The 16,496-nt window shown below is 52.6% G+C and overlaps 1 protein-coding gene across 1 annotated transcript; it reads right to left on the minus strand.

The window, feature by feature from the left end:
• Positions 1 to 280: 280 nt before the first annotated feature.
• Positions 281 to 7,300, minus strand: FAM83C (family with sequence similarity 83 member C). The gene is made up of 4 exons (XM_079783478.1): positions 6,707 to 7,300; positions 4,577 to 4,744; positions 4,258 to 4,382; positions 281 to 3,752 (listed from the first exon to the last, which is right to left on the minus strand). Exons 1-4 carry the CDS (start codon positions 7,217 to 7,219, stop codon positions 2,321 to 2,323), a joined length of 2,238 nt encoding a protein of 745 aa, XP_079639604.1. The 5' UTR covers positions 7,220 to 7,300; the 3' UTR covers positions 281 to 2,320.
• Between the last annotated feature and the right edge of the window lie 9,196 nt (positions 7,301 to 16,496).

A 16,496-nucleotide genomic window follows, 5' to 3' on the forward strand; every position in this document is an offset into this window, starting at 1 on the left:
CAATCGTCCTGTTGTGACGTCACCTCGCCCCGCCCCCAGGATGCTCACGCTCATGCATTCATTTATTCGCCATTCATTCGTCATTCATTCCTTTAGGAACTTTTTTTTTTTTTTAATGTCTGCTTTTATTGTTGAAAGTATTACATATGTCCCCTTTCCCCCCATTGACCAGGAACTTTTTAGGAGGCACAATTGACCAACACTTGTGGCTGGTTGACTGTGAGGCATACAAGAGGAGCCAGGGATGTCTCACAGATGAGTTGACGATGGAGGAATTTACTGAAATAAAGCCTGAAGAGGAAGAGCAGGTGTGGGGAAGGTGACATATTGAATGTGAGGTCTGAGACACGTGGCGGGATCTGGAGCCCAGGGGAAAGTGAAGCGCTGAAATTTGGGACTGAAGCCTGGGATGGATGAGGTCACCCATGGGGCTGAGACCAGGTGAGAAGTGAGAGCAGGACAGAGGCTGGAGAAAGAGGCGCAGTCAGAGAAGTAGAGGAAACCAGGCTGAAGAAGGTATTGGAGAGAGGAGAGGATGGATGAAGCAGAGTCTTAGGGAGGGTCCAGGGTAGGAAAGGGTGTGGGGCTGACTGGCTCCCACTATGTGCCCCTTGCATGTGCTTGATCACTCACTGGGCAGACACTTTCTGTCCCTTGGCTAGATGGTGCTGGTCAAGCGATGTGCACTCGTGGACAGGATATACTTGACCCACATTTTGTAGGATCTACAAAAACCACAAGAGCTCTCAGAATGTTAACAGTGAGGGCAGAGGGTGCTTGGAGCCCTTTTCCTCCCCTCAGCCCTCCTGTGGCCATCCACACTCCTCCAGAGAGCCCTCCATGATTGCACTAAATGGTGCCCTTCCCCTGCCCCCAAGGCACAGTTCCATAACACCACCTTCCTAGGGACACACCAAGCTGCTGCCGGGTCGGTCATGACATGTCTGCTTTTATTTATTTGCATCATATATAACACTGTCCCAGGCAGGTGGTGAGCTCAGAAAAAGGACCCACAACTTGTCAGAGCCTGTGCTTCTAGGAACACTCAGCAAAATGTGTGTGTGGGTGTGGGTGCATGCGTGCTATTGTACATCCTTTTCATCTTCCCCAGTTCAGCTCAGACCCACTCCCTCAGTCCCCTCCCTAATGGCTCTTTACCTGGTTCACTCTACCAGGAATTCCTCTAACCCTCTTCATCTGTCCAAATCCTCCTCATCCTTCAAGGCCTGGCTCAAGGCTGCCTCCTCTAAGAAATTTTCCTCCCCACTCTACCATTACCACAACTCTCTGCCCTTCATTCTTTACCAGCCTCTTTGATTGGTTTGCCTTTAATTAGATACAGCCTTGTCTTGCTGGCCAATGGTTTAGGCATTTAATCCTAATTCATTTGTAAGCCCTATAGCATGCCCAGCAGGGCTGGGTACACAGCTTAGGTACAAGAAAATACTGGTTGGTGCATGTTCTGGTGTGTGTGTGTGTGTGTGTGTGTGTGTGTGTGTGTGTGTGTGTGATCCTCGCCACCGCAGAAGCCCTCCACAGGCCGTGACTCAGCATACAGACAGCGGAACTCCCGGTCAAAGTCTTCCACGATGCGGCCCCTCAGCTGCAGCACCATGCTAGTGTGGGGTCTACAATGTGACTGAATGCATATATTGTGTGTAACCATTCATTGAGTCAAATGACATTTATTGTGCTTATGGGTGTGCAGCTTGTGGGTGTGAACCCTGTTAGTGTGCTATGTATATTGTGAAGGCATTTGGGGCATCGCTGTGATGTGTATATTTAGTATGCCTGGGCACATATGAATTGTTGATATTGTGGGTTGTGTCTGTGCAAAAACACAATCATAAGAGTAAAAGACACAGATTTGGGTCTCTTTTCTGCCACTTACTTAGACCTGATTTTAAGCAAGTCATCAAATTCTTGGGGCTTCAGCTTCCACATTTATAAAATAGGAAAGATGAACACTTATGATCTTAGGATTGTTTACCTACTAGAGGTCTATCTTGCAGGATGTGAAGATGAAGGAAGAGACATAACTGGTGTGAAGTGCCCAGCACAGTGGCAAGTAACAAGTAACATTAACTGAGGGTTCCATTTCCCTGTGTGTGTGCATCTGTGAGTGTGTGTGTGTGTGTGTGTGTGTGTGTGTGTGTGTGTGTAAGCAAGAACCCTGAGCACAGGGAGTGTCTAACCTGGGCTTCTAGACATCCTTTCCTCCCCATGCAGCCTATGCCCAAGCTTCGACCCCAGAGCTTGGAACCTAACCAGATCTAGTCTCAGCAGATGTAGGAGGGATATGTCCCTGCTAGGAGCAAGACTATGACTCAAAGCGGCTTCGGAGCAGCTTGAACTTGGACTTGTTTAACTTAGTAATGAGGTCCAGTTTGCTGTGGCCCAGGGTCAGCCGTTTCTCATCCCCAAATGTGCCATTGCTACTGCCATTGCAGTGGTCGCCTTTGGGTCTCCCAGGGAGGCCATGCTCAGGTCCCTGCCTGGCACCCTGCAATTGATGATACTTGGTGATGAGGTCCAGCTTGCTGTGGCCCAGAGTCAGCCGCTTCTCATCCCCAGAGCCCACTCCAGGCTTGCGAGCATGGCTTGGTCTAGGGAGACTATTGGGCCCAGGCCCCTCACCCCGGAATGGGCCAAACTTTGTGATGAGGTCCAGCTGGCTGTGGCCCAGGGTCTGCCGTCGCTCATCTGGACCCTGCTTGCCAGCCCTGGCTGAGGAGTTGGCTTCAGGGGGCACTCTGGAGCCCCCAGTCTTAGGGTACTGTGGCAGGAGGTCCAACTGGCCATGGCTGTGGTTTGGAGGCAGCCTCTTATCCTCTGGGTTCCCATTGCCAGGTCTGGGGGAGCCTGACGCAGGGGTACCCCCAGCCCCTTGGGCCTGGGGCAGGAGATCCAGCTGGTTGTATCTCTGGTTTGGGGATAACCTCCTGTCCTTTTGGGCCTGCTCACCAGGCCACAGGGAGTCTGAGTTGGAGGTAACACCAGAATCAGGGCGTCTTGCTTCTCGAGCTCTGGGAAAGGGCATGAGGAGATCCAGCTGGCCATGGCTCTGACTCAGAGACACCTTCTTTTCCTCCACCGTCTCCAGGGCTGTGCCAGGTACCCAGCGACCTCGTGGGGGGCAAGGCTCCTGGCTTCCTGGAAGCTCATTCTCTGGGAGCCTAGATAGGGCTGGGACACCACGGGAGAAGGGGAGGAGGGAGCGTGGGCGAGTAAGCAGAGGTGACCCCACTGCCAGGGTCAAGGGGCTGGTGCTACTGTGGTTGAGGGCAGGGGAGGACTGGGACCATGGGGACGCCCCCATCTTGCCCAGGTTGGCCCTGTAGGGCCCTGGTGGTGAGCCATGGTTAGGATCTGACAGCTGGCGTTGTAGGGAGGACTGGCCACTGGCTTTGCGACCAGTAGGGCCTGGGGATGAGGACCCCATTCCTGTGTCACTGCAGCCACCGCCTCCTGGTAGAGCAAGGTAGGAGGAGCGGCCCATGAGAGGGGAGTGCTTGATGCTGCTGAGGCTGGTGCTGGAGGGCGATGAGGACCTGCGGCTTGGGATGCTGGGCCCGAAGGCCAGGGCCACCAGAGGAGGGCACGGTGCCCTGGGATCCTCGCCACCGCAGAAGCCCTCCACAGGCCGTGACTCAGCATACAGACAGCGGAACTCCCGGTCAAAGTCTTCCACGATGCGGCCCCTCAGCTGCAGCACCATGCTAGTGTGGGCCTGGCTGCAAAGCCAGGTGAAGCTGTGGGCAGAGTGTCAGGGTCAGGAAGCAAAGTGCAGAACCCTGGGCCTAGGCAGGAGTCACAGCAAAAGACAACTCCACCGCCACAAAGGGTCCAAGTGAGGGGGCAGAGCTCTGACTCCAGAGTTTGTACGGGTCCTAGCCCGGCTTGGTGACTTGGGTACGTGGTTTCCCGTCCCAGGGCCCCAGCTTGCCCATCTATAGAATGGACTAGGGGCAAGGTTCTCTGAAGTCCTTCCAGTTTCAAGGTAAAATAGTTATTTTCTATGCCAATAGCATTAAAGTAATCCTTCCACATAGGAACCACCTCCAGGGCCCAGCCTGGGGCTGTTTCACCCCCCACACTGTCCCCTGAGCCCTGCATAGTGCCTGGCAGGTGGCAGCTGTTCGGCCCATGTTGGAAGAGGTGGATGAGTGAATGGAAATTCAAAGCTGCCAGATCCCAGGTGCCCTTGCCAGCCAGTGGCCCAGCCCCAGGCCCTCTGCCTCCGTCCCGCTTGCTCACCTGTAGCTGCCCGCCACCACCTGCTCACAGTCGATGATGACAAACTTCTCCAGGGCCTGCCCTGTGAAGCGGCGGCCCGCCTTGCTGCAGTATGTGTCCCCACATGTGCTCCGTACACGCATGTTCTGAACCAAGGAGGGATGAAGGTCGGGGGGTGATCTTGAGAGAATGGGACTCATGTCTAAATCCCATGGGGTCTCTGACCTTAAACAGCCAAGGGAACCCAGTCCCCCACTCCCATTGACCCATCCCAAGTGACTCTTCTGCCCTCCCTGACTCCCCACCCCACCCCTGGTTACTGCCCCTGTCCCTCACTGACCGGCAGGTGCCCCCCATTGAGGTCCATCTTATAGCACATCTCCAGAAAGTGGCTCAGGTGCTCCTGAGCCAGGAGCAGGTAGACAGGGACACCACGCCGACTAGAGGCCTCCATGAGGTCACATAGGAGCTCCATGTCTGTGAACATGTCCATCACCACAGCCACCACCTGGAGGAGGGAGGGGGAGCTCAGCTTTGCCAGAGGCAATGCCTGGGGTCCCAGGAAGAGAGCGCTGGATGGAAAAGCAGGAGGCCAGACCCCGCAAGAAAACCTGAACTGAAAGGGCTTTTAGCCATGACCTAGCCCAGTGGTTCTTAACTTAGACACGGGGAGGTTTCGCTCTCTTAAACCCCTAGATGTCGTATAGAAGTCTTTGTGTGCATTTTTTTTTTCTGAGGACAGAATGTGTATCTGTCATCAGATTCTCACAGATGCCTGTGGACCGACTGCACCAGTCTATAGCTTCACTCCGCATATGGGGAAACTAAGGCCCAGAAGGGAGAAGGAGTCAGAAGCAGAAGCCAGACCCCAATTCCCAGTCTGGGTCCTCACTCTCTCCCCACAGCTCCATCCCTACCTCTGGCCCAGGGACTGTCTGTCTGAGGTTCCCTTCTCCAGGATCAGAGCTTCAAGCCAGGCAACTGGGGCCTTCCGTGTCCTTTACCAGACCTGCCTCAGTTTCCCTATAAAGCTACAGAGGTCTGCAAGACATCTTACAACCATGGATTCCCTCACTTCCACCCACGCCAAGTGGGACCAGGTTTTCTCCTCAGTTGAGGGGCTGGGGCTTGTGGCCTCGCTCATATAATGGGCTGCGTCAGAGAAGCCCTGAATAACCCCTGGCGCCACCAAACCCCCAACTGTCTCTTCCTACCCCTCCCATTTCATATATCTGCTGTGAGAACCTCCTCTCCCAACCCAGGCTGAGAGGAGGACATGCAGAGCAAAGCATGCCAGCTTGAGCCACACAGAACTGGGTTCATACCTGCATTCTGTTACCTCCTAGTAATGTGGCCCTGGGCGAGTAGCTTCACCTCTGGAAGCCTCAACTTCCTCATCTGCTAAATGGAAGTAATGATAGCTACATCTCAGAGTTATGGGGAATTAAATGTGAAAATACTCAACGCACAACAGAAGCTCAATACATGTTCCTTTCCTGCTGCCTCCTTAACACACGGGGACATTGGGCATTGGGTAGCAGGGAGAGGAAGCTTCCCAAAGTTACTCAGAATCAGTGGCAGCCCAGAGGCGAAGGGTCTAGATGGGGGGTGAGGAGGCAAAGTGCTTGGGGATTCCCAGTACATGGCACAGGCCTGACCAGGGGTACAGGGGAAAGATCAAAGGGATGGGGTGACCACAGCAGCTACCTCACTAATAACCTCACTCCCAGTGCCAATTAGGCCTGGCCCTCCCCTGCCCCGGGCAAAGGCAGGCCTGCGAGGGAGGCTCCGAATGAACAGTTGAGATCCCAGCATCCTGGCTCCTGCTGTCTGCAACAGGCTGCTCCCCCAGACAAGGGCACTGAAGCCAACCTACCGCAAATCCTGCCCAGGGCCATGTGATTCATTCCCCTGCCTCCTGAGTCAGGGGTCCTCTGCCTCAGGCCCAGCTGGAGGTAGAGTGCACAGGGTGGATGGAGACATACGCCAAGAGTCAGGGCTGTACCTGAGTCAGGACCCTTTCCTCTCCTTCCTGACTGGACCTTCCTGAGCATGTCCCAGCCCCTCTCTGGCCTCAGTTTCCTCCTCTGCAAGTCAAAGGGTGGCTCAGATTTCACCAAGGTTGGGATTCTTAGTTTGGGGATCATAAACTTTTTTTGAGAATCTGATGAAAGCCATACACCCTCTCCCAAGAAAGATGCAGGAAGGATCCCTCCCTGCAACATGCACTACTTTGCATGCATCTTCAGGGTGCTTGTGGAGTCCTTGAGGGCCATCCTATGCTTATCCATAATGTCCCTGAATGCCAAGGGGTTACCAAGATAAATAAAATACAGCTCATCCTCTAAGAGCTTGTGGTCTGATAGGTGCTGCACCTAAGCTGCAGTGTGTCCTTGGGCTCATCCCTTCCCTCCCGGGGCCTCAGTTTCCACATCTGTGAAATGAGTATCTGAAGAGATGAGGTCCTTACCGTGCGGGCCTGGCTGAAGAGGAAACGCAGAAGGTCTTTGATATTCTTGGTCTTGTCCCGCTGAAAGTGGACCACAGCCTGGGTGGGGCTGAAGCCTGTGGCCTGTGGAATCTCAGGCCAGCCCAAGTCCAGGTCTGGGGGGTCTATGTCAGAGGCCATGGGAAAGTAAGTGCCCGAGGTGACTTCTGAGAGCAGGCTGAGGCGGTCAGGTCCTGAGGCCTCCAGTCCATGGGCCTCGCCCAGCTCAGGACCCCCACGCACATGACGGGTCATGTAGTCCACATCCAGGGAGCTCAGGAAGGGCAGTTCCTGCTCCTCTGAGATGACCCGCAGGTAGGCAGCCTCACCCCGCTCCAGGAGGGCGTCGGCCGCCAGCCGGGCTGCCTCGCTGTGCTGCAGCACCAGTGGTGAGCTCTCCCGCCACCAGGGCCGCTTCAGTTCCTCCACCCTGCCCCGCAGGGGTCCTGCCATGCCCTGTGCTCCCAGGCCCCCAGGCCCCAGGCCTCCAAACATGCCCGCCCACCAGGCTGCTGTCACCCTCCAGTGGGCTCCATGGCCTGCACCCTGCTGGTTGCAGCAGGAAGAGAGCAGCAAATCCTGTCTCCTGCCTGCCTGCCTGCCTGCCCCAGTGTGGCAGGGCCCCCAACCTGTTGCCACCTAAGTCAGGAGCTATGCTCCGCCCCATTGCCCCTGGCTTCTGGAACCTGTTGGGTCAGCCTTGCCTGTTGGCCTGCTGTTGGGACTTGCCCTCCCAGGAAAACGTCAGTGGTAGGCCCTTAGCACACTCCCCCCCCCCCCCCCCCCCACCCAGCATTACGTGCGCCATCCACACCAGCTCCTAGCGAGTTTCCTTCAAACCCTGACCTTCCAGAGCCCCCTTGGAGGTTGTATTACGCTCTTGCTCAGGGAGACACACACACACACACACACACACACACTAGGGTGGATGAATGACTCAGGACACCAAGATAAAGATGTGAACAGACAAGCATGCAGGCTGACTGACGTATTGAGAGTTGACAGACACATGTAGCCTACAGGCTGATGTGCAGACCACACATTTTGATCACATGTAAACAGATCCAAACACTAATTCAGAGACTAGCCATAACCCCAAACATACCATGATGGCCATTGCAAGCCCAGCACACCTGCACACAGGCCCTAAATAAGAGCTGAAGGGAATGTCACAGAACTGCCACAGGACGTGACCTGTCTGTGGGCCTTTTTTTGTTCCCATATGGCCCTGCCACTCTCCACCTCCATAGCTGTGGCATCACGGTCACCTGTCCCATCTTCACCCCAGCTCTCCCCCATCCTCTAGGCTCTAGAGCTGTGCCTCTCTCTCTACAGTTCCCAAGACTAGCCAGGATGTGTGAAAATGCAGATCCCCAGGCTCCACCCACCTGAGATTCTGATTCAGAAGGTCTGAGTGGGCTTCTGGAGCTTGCCTTTTTAAAAGTGACATGGTGCCTCTGGAGCAGTGTGCGGAAGCCCACCCCTGAGGCTGCATTCCCAACACGCTCTACTCCGGGGAAGCTCTCGGCCTGGTGGGGACCAGACCGCAGCCTTCCTCCCCGCCTCAGGAGCTGAGTATTAAATGGTTAGTGAGAAAGGTTGTTTAAAAGAATGTGAGGGGGGAGGGGAACACACTGCAAAGTCAGGAGGCAAACAGGGCTGGCAGGTTTCTTATCTCTGTTCCCGACATGGGCCAAAGTCCCAGCGTCCTCAGGAGCATGGGTGGGAGGCTTTGCTCTGGGGAAGAGGGGTCAGCAGATGGCAGCTAGTTGGGGGGCCAGGCCAGGCAGAAATGGTCACAACAGAGTAATTAATGCCTGCTTGAGGGACCACCTTCTATGGAGGGAGGAGGTCCAATGAGGATGGCCAGGAGACCTAATGCCATGTCTTGAGAGCCTGTTTAGTACTGATTGCAGTTTGTTTATCTGATCTGGAGTCGGGTCCAGAGCACAGGTTCTTTTATGTCCACAGAGTTTCTCACACTGGGCCCAACACATGCACAGGGGGGCGGGGAGTAGGCCCCCTCAGCATCAAGCTGGGCCCTGTGATCAAAGATGAATGGGGCTGGCTTTGTCTTTAAGAAGTCTAGAAGTGGGGAAGGGACAGCAGGTGGGGTGGGTGAGGAAGAAGCATCGACCAAGAGCTGACATGTGGGAACATTACATCCCATCTCAGGGGCAGGAACAGAAATTGGAGCACCAGGAGCTGGAAGGAGACCCTTCCCTGGGGGTGGAGAGGCTGTGTGAGGGGCAGGAGGTTGAGTAAACAAGGTCAGACCGTGGGAAGGTAATGAGCTGTGGGGCAGCCAAGGTGGCAAGGCCTTCATTAGGGCCTTATCCTCAGATTTATTTGAGGGGAGAACCAGGGCCTTATCTGGGTTGAAGAAGTGCTCCTGGGAGGGGAGGCAGTCACGTTTCTATGTTGCTGAGTCCCTTTGTTAATCCCTCAGCATGCATATGGTATATATTTTTGGCTTTGTCTTTTTTTAAAAACTATTTTAATTGTGGTAAAATATACATAACAAAGTTTACATCTTAACCATTTACAGTTCAGTGGCATTAAGCACATATGCATAGTTGTGCAACCATCACCATCATCCATTTCCAGAACTCTCTTTATCTTGCAAGACTGAAACTCTGTACCCATTAATAATTCCGTTTCTTCTTCTCTCTAGACCCTGGCAGCCACCTCTCTACTTTCTGTCTCTATAAATTTGACTACTCTAGAATGCTCATGGAAGTGGAATCATACAATATTTGTCCTTTTGTGATTGGCTTATTTCACTTTGCATAATGTCCTCAAGGTTCATCCATGTTGTAGCCTGGTCAGAATTCCCTTCCTTTTAAGGCTGAATAATATTCTATTGTATATAGCACATTGTTTATCCATTCACACAATGATGTACACTTGGGTTATTTCTACCCTTTGACTATTGTAAATGATGCTGCTTGAATATAGGTATACAGCTTTGACTCTGTATTTCCCTCTATATCCACGTTTGTATTATATTCCATTTCTGTAAGTAAAAAACCCCCACACTTAATATTGACAATTTTGTATGGTTCAACTCAACATATATACTTATAACTATGCAGAACTGTACCTGTGCATGTATGTACATGTATGTACTGTGATGTTCGTGTATCTACTTGGCTGTCTTTAAGCATCTAGCTGCATGTAAGTGTATATTTACCTATGTGTGCATCTGTGTAAACATACTCATGTGTGCCTGTCTGGGCAGAGATCTATTTGTGTACATGAGTGCCTGGACAGTGATGGCTTTGACCCTAACTCTGGTACAAGGGAGCTCAACTGAGAAGGGCAGGGGTGGGAAGACTGAGCCAAAGGGATCCCTGACATTCTGATAATGAAAGCCTGTAAATCAAACCCCCCAGGGCTGCAGGAATGGAGGCCCCTCCCTATGGGCCAAATGGGTAAAGGGCAACAGGAGGGTAGATAGATGGATCCTGGCCATGGGCCTGCGGCTAGAGGTGGGGGCCCAGGGTGATGGGAACCACACAGATAGCTAAGCCCAGACCAGTGTGTTGGGCAAAGGTCCCTTAATAACTGTTATTAAGAGGAAAAACAATATTTTCCTGTCCAGGAGTTGTGTCAGGCGCCTGCTTGGCATCATTCTGACATCCTGGGGGACATTTAGCCTTGTCTCCAACCAGCCAAGTGGCGCCTGGGCAGGTGACTGTCCTGTGGGGGTGGTGGAAGCAGAGGCTGGGCTGCAGCCCTCCAGGTGCAGGCTGCCCTGGTGCCAATACTGCCACACACCTTTAATGTGGCACCTCCAGGAGGGGGGAGATAAGATTCCCGGGGAGAAGCAGCCAGGGCGAGCAGGGGAGCCAGTGTGCCCAACTCCCTTGAATCAAGGCAAAGCAACCTAAGATCAAGAGATACAGGGCCAAGTGGTAAGGATTCCCAGAGGAAATGGCTTGAGGTGGGTATTAGAGGATGAAAATGATTTCAAGATGTACAGAATGGCAAGCAGGGTGTTCCAGGCTGGAGGTCTAGAGGGACAAGGGCCTGCCTGGTGAAGAAAGGTGGGGGCAGTGGTACAGGGAGAGGACTGTCAGAAAGGCCATCTGGGCCACACTCTGAAGAGGATCTTGCTAAAGTGCGGCCTCTCTGTGCAAAGATGATGACACAGAGGTTGGCAAGATTCCTAGAGTGGAAGCAGTCCCCCGGGGGAGAGTAGCCCAAAGCACCAGACTCCCAGAAACAGCCCAGGTGGGTGTGGTTCACTGACCCTGAGTACCACAGAGGCCTCCAGGAGGTCACAGTACTCTGCACTTAATGGGCTGAACAATCACAACGCTGAGTCACAGTGCCTGAATCTGCGAGATGGGACCAACACCACGTCCCTCACCTGGTTGTTGTGAGGAATAAGCAGGCTACTCTGTGTCAAGTGACTGACTGAGAGGAGCAGTAGCCCAGTACCTGCTGATTCCAGAGCTTTTCTGGCCATGAAAGGGCAGGGGCTTGGTGAAGGCCCGAAGACAAACGAAGCAGTGACGGAGCCCTTTCTGGTCCAAAGCCTGGCCCTGAAGGTGAACATGGCTCCTGGCTGTCAGTGGAGTGTGGCTCTGAGATGCTGCCTCTCAGCCCAGTTCAGGAGGCAAGGTCCTCTCTCCACTTTGCATGCACAGACCAGTATTCTCACCTTTCTTGGGCACTTGGGACCCCAAGGAATGAGAATTTTGGCATTCTATTCCAGAAAGGTGGCTGTGTCTGTGTCTAGGCTGTAGACACTGTGACTCCCTCACATTCTTCCCTCCATCCCTCTCCATCTCATCTCATTCAATGGTGGGTGATCCAGTCACCACTCCCTCCCCCTCTCCATCCACTCCACTCTGCAAGCATTTACTTATTTGTATTGATTTGAGAGAGGGAAAGAGAGGGAGAGGAAATTGATTTGTTTTTCCACCCATGTATGTACCCACTAGTTGTTTCTTGTGTGTGCCCTGACCAGAGATCAAATCTGCGACCTTGGTGTATTGGGATGATGCTCTAACCAAGAGAGCTACCCAGACAGGGTATACTCTGCATGTATTTAATGTCTACTTTAGGCCAGCACTGTGGTTCCAAAGATGAATAAGACTTGGTCTCTGCCCTGAAGGAACTCAGTTTAGTGGGAAAGGCAGACTCATAATTATAAGCCACAGATTAAGCCAAGGTATAAACCAAATGCTTGGGGTTTAGAGCTCATGACCCATTCTGGAACCTTAGAGGAATCATGTCCCCACTCCACACTCCCTGTGGCGGGCTTTCTCAGATGGTGACTAGTTGAAGGAGCTGTTTCTGGCCAGAGGGAGAAAGCAAGAGGGAAGAGGCAAGCCAGCACAGGCCCATGGGTTCTGGCTGCTGACTGAAATCTCGAGTGAGCTCTCAGGGCCTCAGCTCCCGCCTGTAAAGCAAGCGGCTGGGATAGAGGCTTCCAAGTCCCTCACAGAGCCCACATGGTATTCTATCACTTTTTAAACACACACACACACTGATTTCAGAGAGGAAGGAAGAGGAAAAAAGAGTTAGTAACATCAATGATGAGAATCATTGATCGGCTGCTTCCTGCATGCCCCATACTGGGGATCGAGCTTGCAATCCGGGAATGTGTCCTGACTGGGAATCGAACCGTGACCTCCTGGTTCATAGGTCAACGTTCAACCAGTGAGCCACGCCAGCCAGGCCTATCACTTTTTGACCAGTCAGTGCTTGAAGACTCTCTTCCTGGAAATTTCCCAGTCAGGACCATCAGGACCTTTTCTTCTCTAAGTAGAGGGAGGAGTCCTTGACCTGGGCAGGGTCTAGGTCCTAGGCTCACCAGTAGGACTCAAGGGAAGCCCCTTGGAAGCCCCAGAAAACTTGTGATGGGTAAGTTAACACCTGGGCAGGGTAAGTGGGTAGAGGATTATGGCCAGTGTACTAAGGTCTGTCCTACCCCCAGCCCAGTGGAGGGGGTGGGCCAGGCATGGGGCGTTGGAGTGGGGAAAAGGCTAGTTAGACATAGGCAGAACCAGGGCAACAAGGAAAGGAGGGTTGCTCCCAAGGAACGAGTTCTAACACTTTAGGACTGTCCAGTTCTCTGCCCGCAAACCTGCCACATCCCCTTCCTTCCCACTTCACCCAAATGGCAGATAAACCCTAGATTCCTGGGCATCTAGACCAGCATGCACTCCCCCTTCCCTCTCAGTCCTCACCTCTGAAATCCCTGTCCCCTATCTGTCCTCCAATTTCTTTTTTTTTTTTAATTTCTTTATTGATTAAGGTGTCACATATTTGTCCTCATCCCCCCATTCCCATCCCACACCCCTCCCCACGGATGCCCCAACCCCCTGTTGAACTTAACCATTGGTTAGGCTCATATGCATGCACACAAGTTCTTTGGTTGATCTCTCCCCCCTTTCCCCACCCTCCCCTATCCTCCCTCTGAGGCCCGATAGTCCAATCGATGCCTCCTTGTTTCTGGTTCTGTTCTTGTTCATCAGTCTATGTTGTTCATCATTTCCCCTAGATGAGCGAGATCATGTGTCACTAGAGATATACTTATATGAACTGAATGTGAGACGAGCAATAATAGTTATGCTGACAGGCAAATGAATCAGTCTGTAGTGAGTTTCTTTCTGGACCAACAGTTCTTTTGAGACCCAATATCAATGTCCACCAGTTCCTTATGTGTACATGTCGGCACTGACCCCTCAGCTCTGGATGGTGGACAAGTGGTGGTAATGCAGGTTCGATTCCCTCTGGTTGGGTCTCGGCCGGACCCAGGGGCACCGCTTCACCCGGGTCCGGGGGCACACGGCCTCACCCGGACCCAGGATCCAGCTTCACCCAGACCCAGGGGCGCGTGGCCTCACCCAGACCAGGGACCCAGCCTCACCCAGATCCAGGGGCACACGGCCTCACCTGGACCCGGCATCCAGCTTCACCCGGACCCAGGGGCGCGTGGCCTCACCCGGACCCAGGGGCGCGTGGCCTCACCCGGACCCAGGGGCGTGTGGCCTCTCCCAGACCCAGGGGCGCGTGGCCTCACCCGGATCCAGGGGCACATGGCCTCACCCGGACCCGGGATCTAGCTTCACCCGGACCCAGGGGCGCGTGGCCTCACCCGGACCTGGGACCCAGCCTCACCCGGATCCAGGGGCATACGGCCTCACCCGGACCCGGGATCCAGCTTCACCCGGACCCAGGGGTGCGTGGCCTTACCCGGACCCAGGGGCGCGTGGCCTCACCCGGGCCCGGGACCCAGCCTCACCCGGATCCAGGGGCACACGGCCTCACCTGGACCCAGGATCCAGCTTCTCCCGGACCCAGGGGCACGTGGCCACACCCGGACCCAGGGGCGCGTGGCCTCTCCCAGACCCAGGGTCGTGTCCTCCAATTTCTGGTCTCAGGAAATGGTTCCCGCCTCCAGTCCAAAGCCCAGCCCTTGTTCTCAAATCCTGGCTTTCACTTCTAGAGGGATATAAATAATAATAATAATAAAATAATAATAATAATAATACCACCTAACATTTATGGTTTCTTTCCATTAAATAGTGTACATTTAATTAGACTCTTCCCCATCCCCACACACATCTTCAGCATTATCCTGTGTGAGGCCTTTGTTCTTTGTTGTTGTTTTTTACAATATATTTTTATTGATTTCAGAGAGGAACAGAGAGGGAGAGATAGAAACATCAACGATGAATCATTGATCGGCTGCCTCCTGCATGCCCCGGACTGGGCATATGCCCTTGACCGGAATCAGTCTACAGGCTAGGGTGAGAAGGCCTTCATTTTTACCCTGCTCTCCTAACTTCTGTCCAATTTTTTTTTTTCCACTTTTTCTCAGCTAGGCACCTTCAAAGACACCACAGTTGCTGCCACACTCTGCCTTAACCCTTTGCAATCTGTTTTCTCTCAAAAATCCTGTTCTTGCCCTGATTGGTTTGGCTCAGTGGATAGAGCGTCGGCCTGTGGACTGAAAGGTCCCAGGTTCGATTCCGGTCAGGGGCATGTACCTTGGTTGCGGGCACATCCCCAGTAGGGGGTGTGCAGGAGGCAGCTGATCGATGTTTCTCTCTCATTGATGTTTCTAACTCTCTACCCCTCTCCCTTCCTCTCTGTAAAAAATCAATAAAAAAAAACAAAACAAATCGTGTTCCTGAAATAGTCTAAAGCCTTTACACCTCACCCACTTACCCCCTGCCCCTACTTCCTGCAGTGTGCAGCATTGAGAGCTGCCTCCTGGAAGCTCTCTTCTCCCCTGGCCTCTGCTCCAGATCCTCCCTCCTATGCCAGGTCCTGCTCTTCCTACCGCACCCTGAGAATGCTTCCCCCATGCCCTTCCCAGTGCTTGGTCTACCCTCTGCACTTCACCTCTGGGAGCTCATCCAGCTTCGTGATTTCGAGTGTCCCTTCTATACCGGACAAGGAGGCCAGTCCTTGGCCCCTGTCCTAATCCTTCCGAGGTCCACTCCTGCCCTCACTGAGGATCTCTACTGGCTAGTCTTCCAGTAGACAGCTCCTATGCAGACACAATGAAGGGGCACCAAAAGCAATGGGGTTGGGCTCAGAATACACGAGACTGTCCAGCTTTGCTACAGGGTCACCTGGCACCAATAAGTGGTTTTCTTAGTGGCCCTGTTCCCCTCTGGCATGGTGGGGGCAACAATCCCTGACCTATCTCATAGGGCACTTCAATTAGCAGTTGGGGAAAAATAAAACCACAACAAAAAGAGGATTCTTCTTTTCAAGCACCATCTGCCAGACATCACCATCTCCCAGCTTCCAGCAGAGCTGTGATTTTTCCCTCTGGGGTGAACGTCCCTTTGAATCCCTACAGTCACTCCCAGGCCCTCAAGCCTAGACGCCTAGAACCCCACTGTGACCGCACCAAGCCACACTGTGCGCTGCTCTGCATCTTTGCTCCCATCAGGCCAGTCCTTTCCAAGAATGTAGGTGGTTTTCTGTTGCCTGTGAGATGCAGCATAGCCCAGATTACCCCCACCCATGGCCCCACTCGGATCTTTGCAACCTTTTCTTCCCTTAGCAACCAACTTAGTTGGTCCACTTGAGTTCAAGGCCCAAGTGAGTTCTGTGCCTTCCCATGGGCAGCTCCTCACTTTGTTTTTCTGGTCACTTATCTAAACCTTACCCATCTGTGTGTCCTGATTACCTTCAAGGCATTTCTGATTTCTAACCCCTTGTTCTGATTTTTCTTGTTAGCATGTGTATGTGTCCACACATGTGGCTGGAATGTTGCTTTAGGTTTCCTTTTACTTTTTAATTGTAGCACAACTGACCCTTTCTCCATCTAGCACTCTCCTTCTAGCACTGAAGCATTGGACGTGGGTGTCAGAACCACCCAACTGCATGCAGGGCAAATTTGGGCCTCCCTGAGCTTCAATTTCGCTCAGCAGTAACATGAGCTTAATAACACTTACCTCACAGAATGTCACTGAGGATTAAATAAGATAACAATAGAAAATTCCAACCACTAATAAAAAAAAAAAAAAAAGAAGAAAAAAGAAAATACCAAGCAGTGTCTGGCACCAAACAGAAATGCAAAATGTATTGGCTGAATTACGGCCTGGGCTTTCATCTTAACTACATGTATAAAATAGCAATTATTTACAATTTTTAAAATTTTAGACAAAATAAAATCTTATTCACTACATTGTTCTGTATTTCTCATTTACAACTGCTAGACATTCTTCTCAGTAAGGGAAACATTTATTTCTTCTTTATATATATATTTTTATTTATTTCAGAGAAACATTTA

The sequence above is a fragment of the Cnephaeus nilssonii genome (genome assembly GCF_951640355.1).
Source record: "Cnephaeus nilssonii genome assembly, chromosome: 11".
NCBI lineage: Eukaryota > Metazoa > Chordata > Mammalia > Chiroptera > Vespertilionidae > Cnephaeus > Cnephaeus nilssonii.

What these genes read in the sequence shown, in the direction of transcription:
- FAM83C (XM_079783478.1), bottom strand. Translation starts at nt 7,219, where the DNA reads ATGTTTGGAGGCCTGGGGCCTGGGGGCCTGGGAGCACAGGGCATGGCA. An exon ending in TCAATGGGGGGCACCTGCCG is followed by an intron (nt 4,383 to 4,576) that starts GTCAGTGAGGGA and finishes TCCTTGGTTCAG; the next exon opens with AACATGCGTGTACGGAGCAC. An exon ending in GTGGTGGCGGGCAGCTACAG is followed by an intron (nt 3,753 to 4,257) that starts GTGAGCAAGCGG and finishes CTCTGCCCACAG; the next exon opens with CTTCACCTGGCTTTGCAGCC.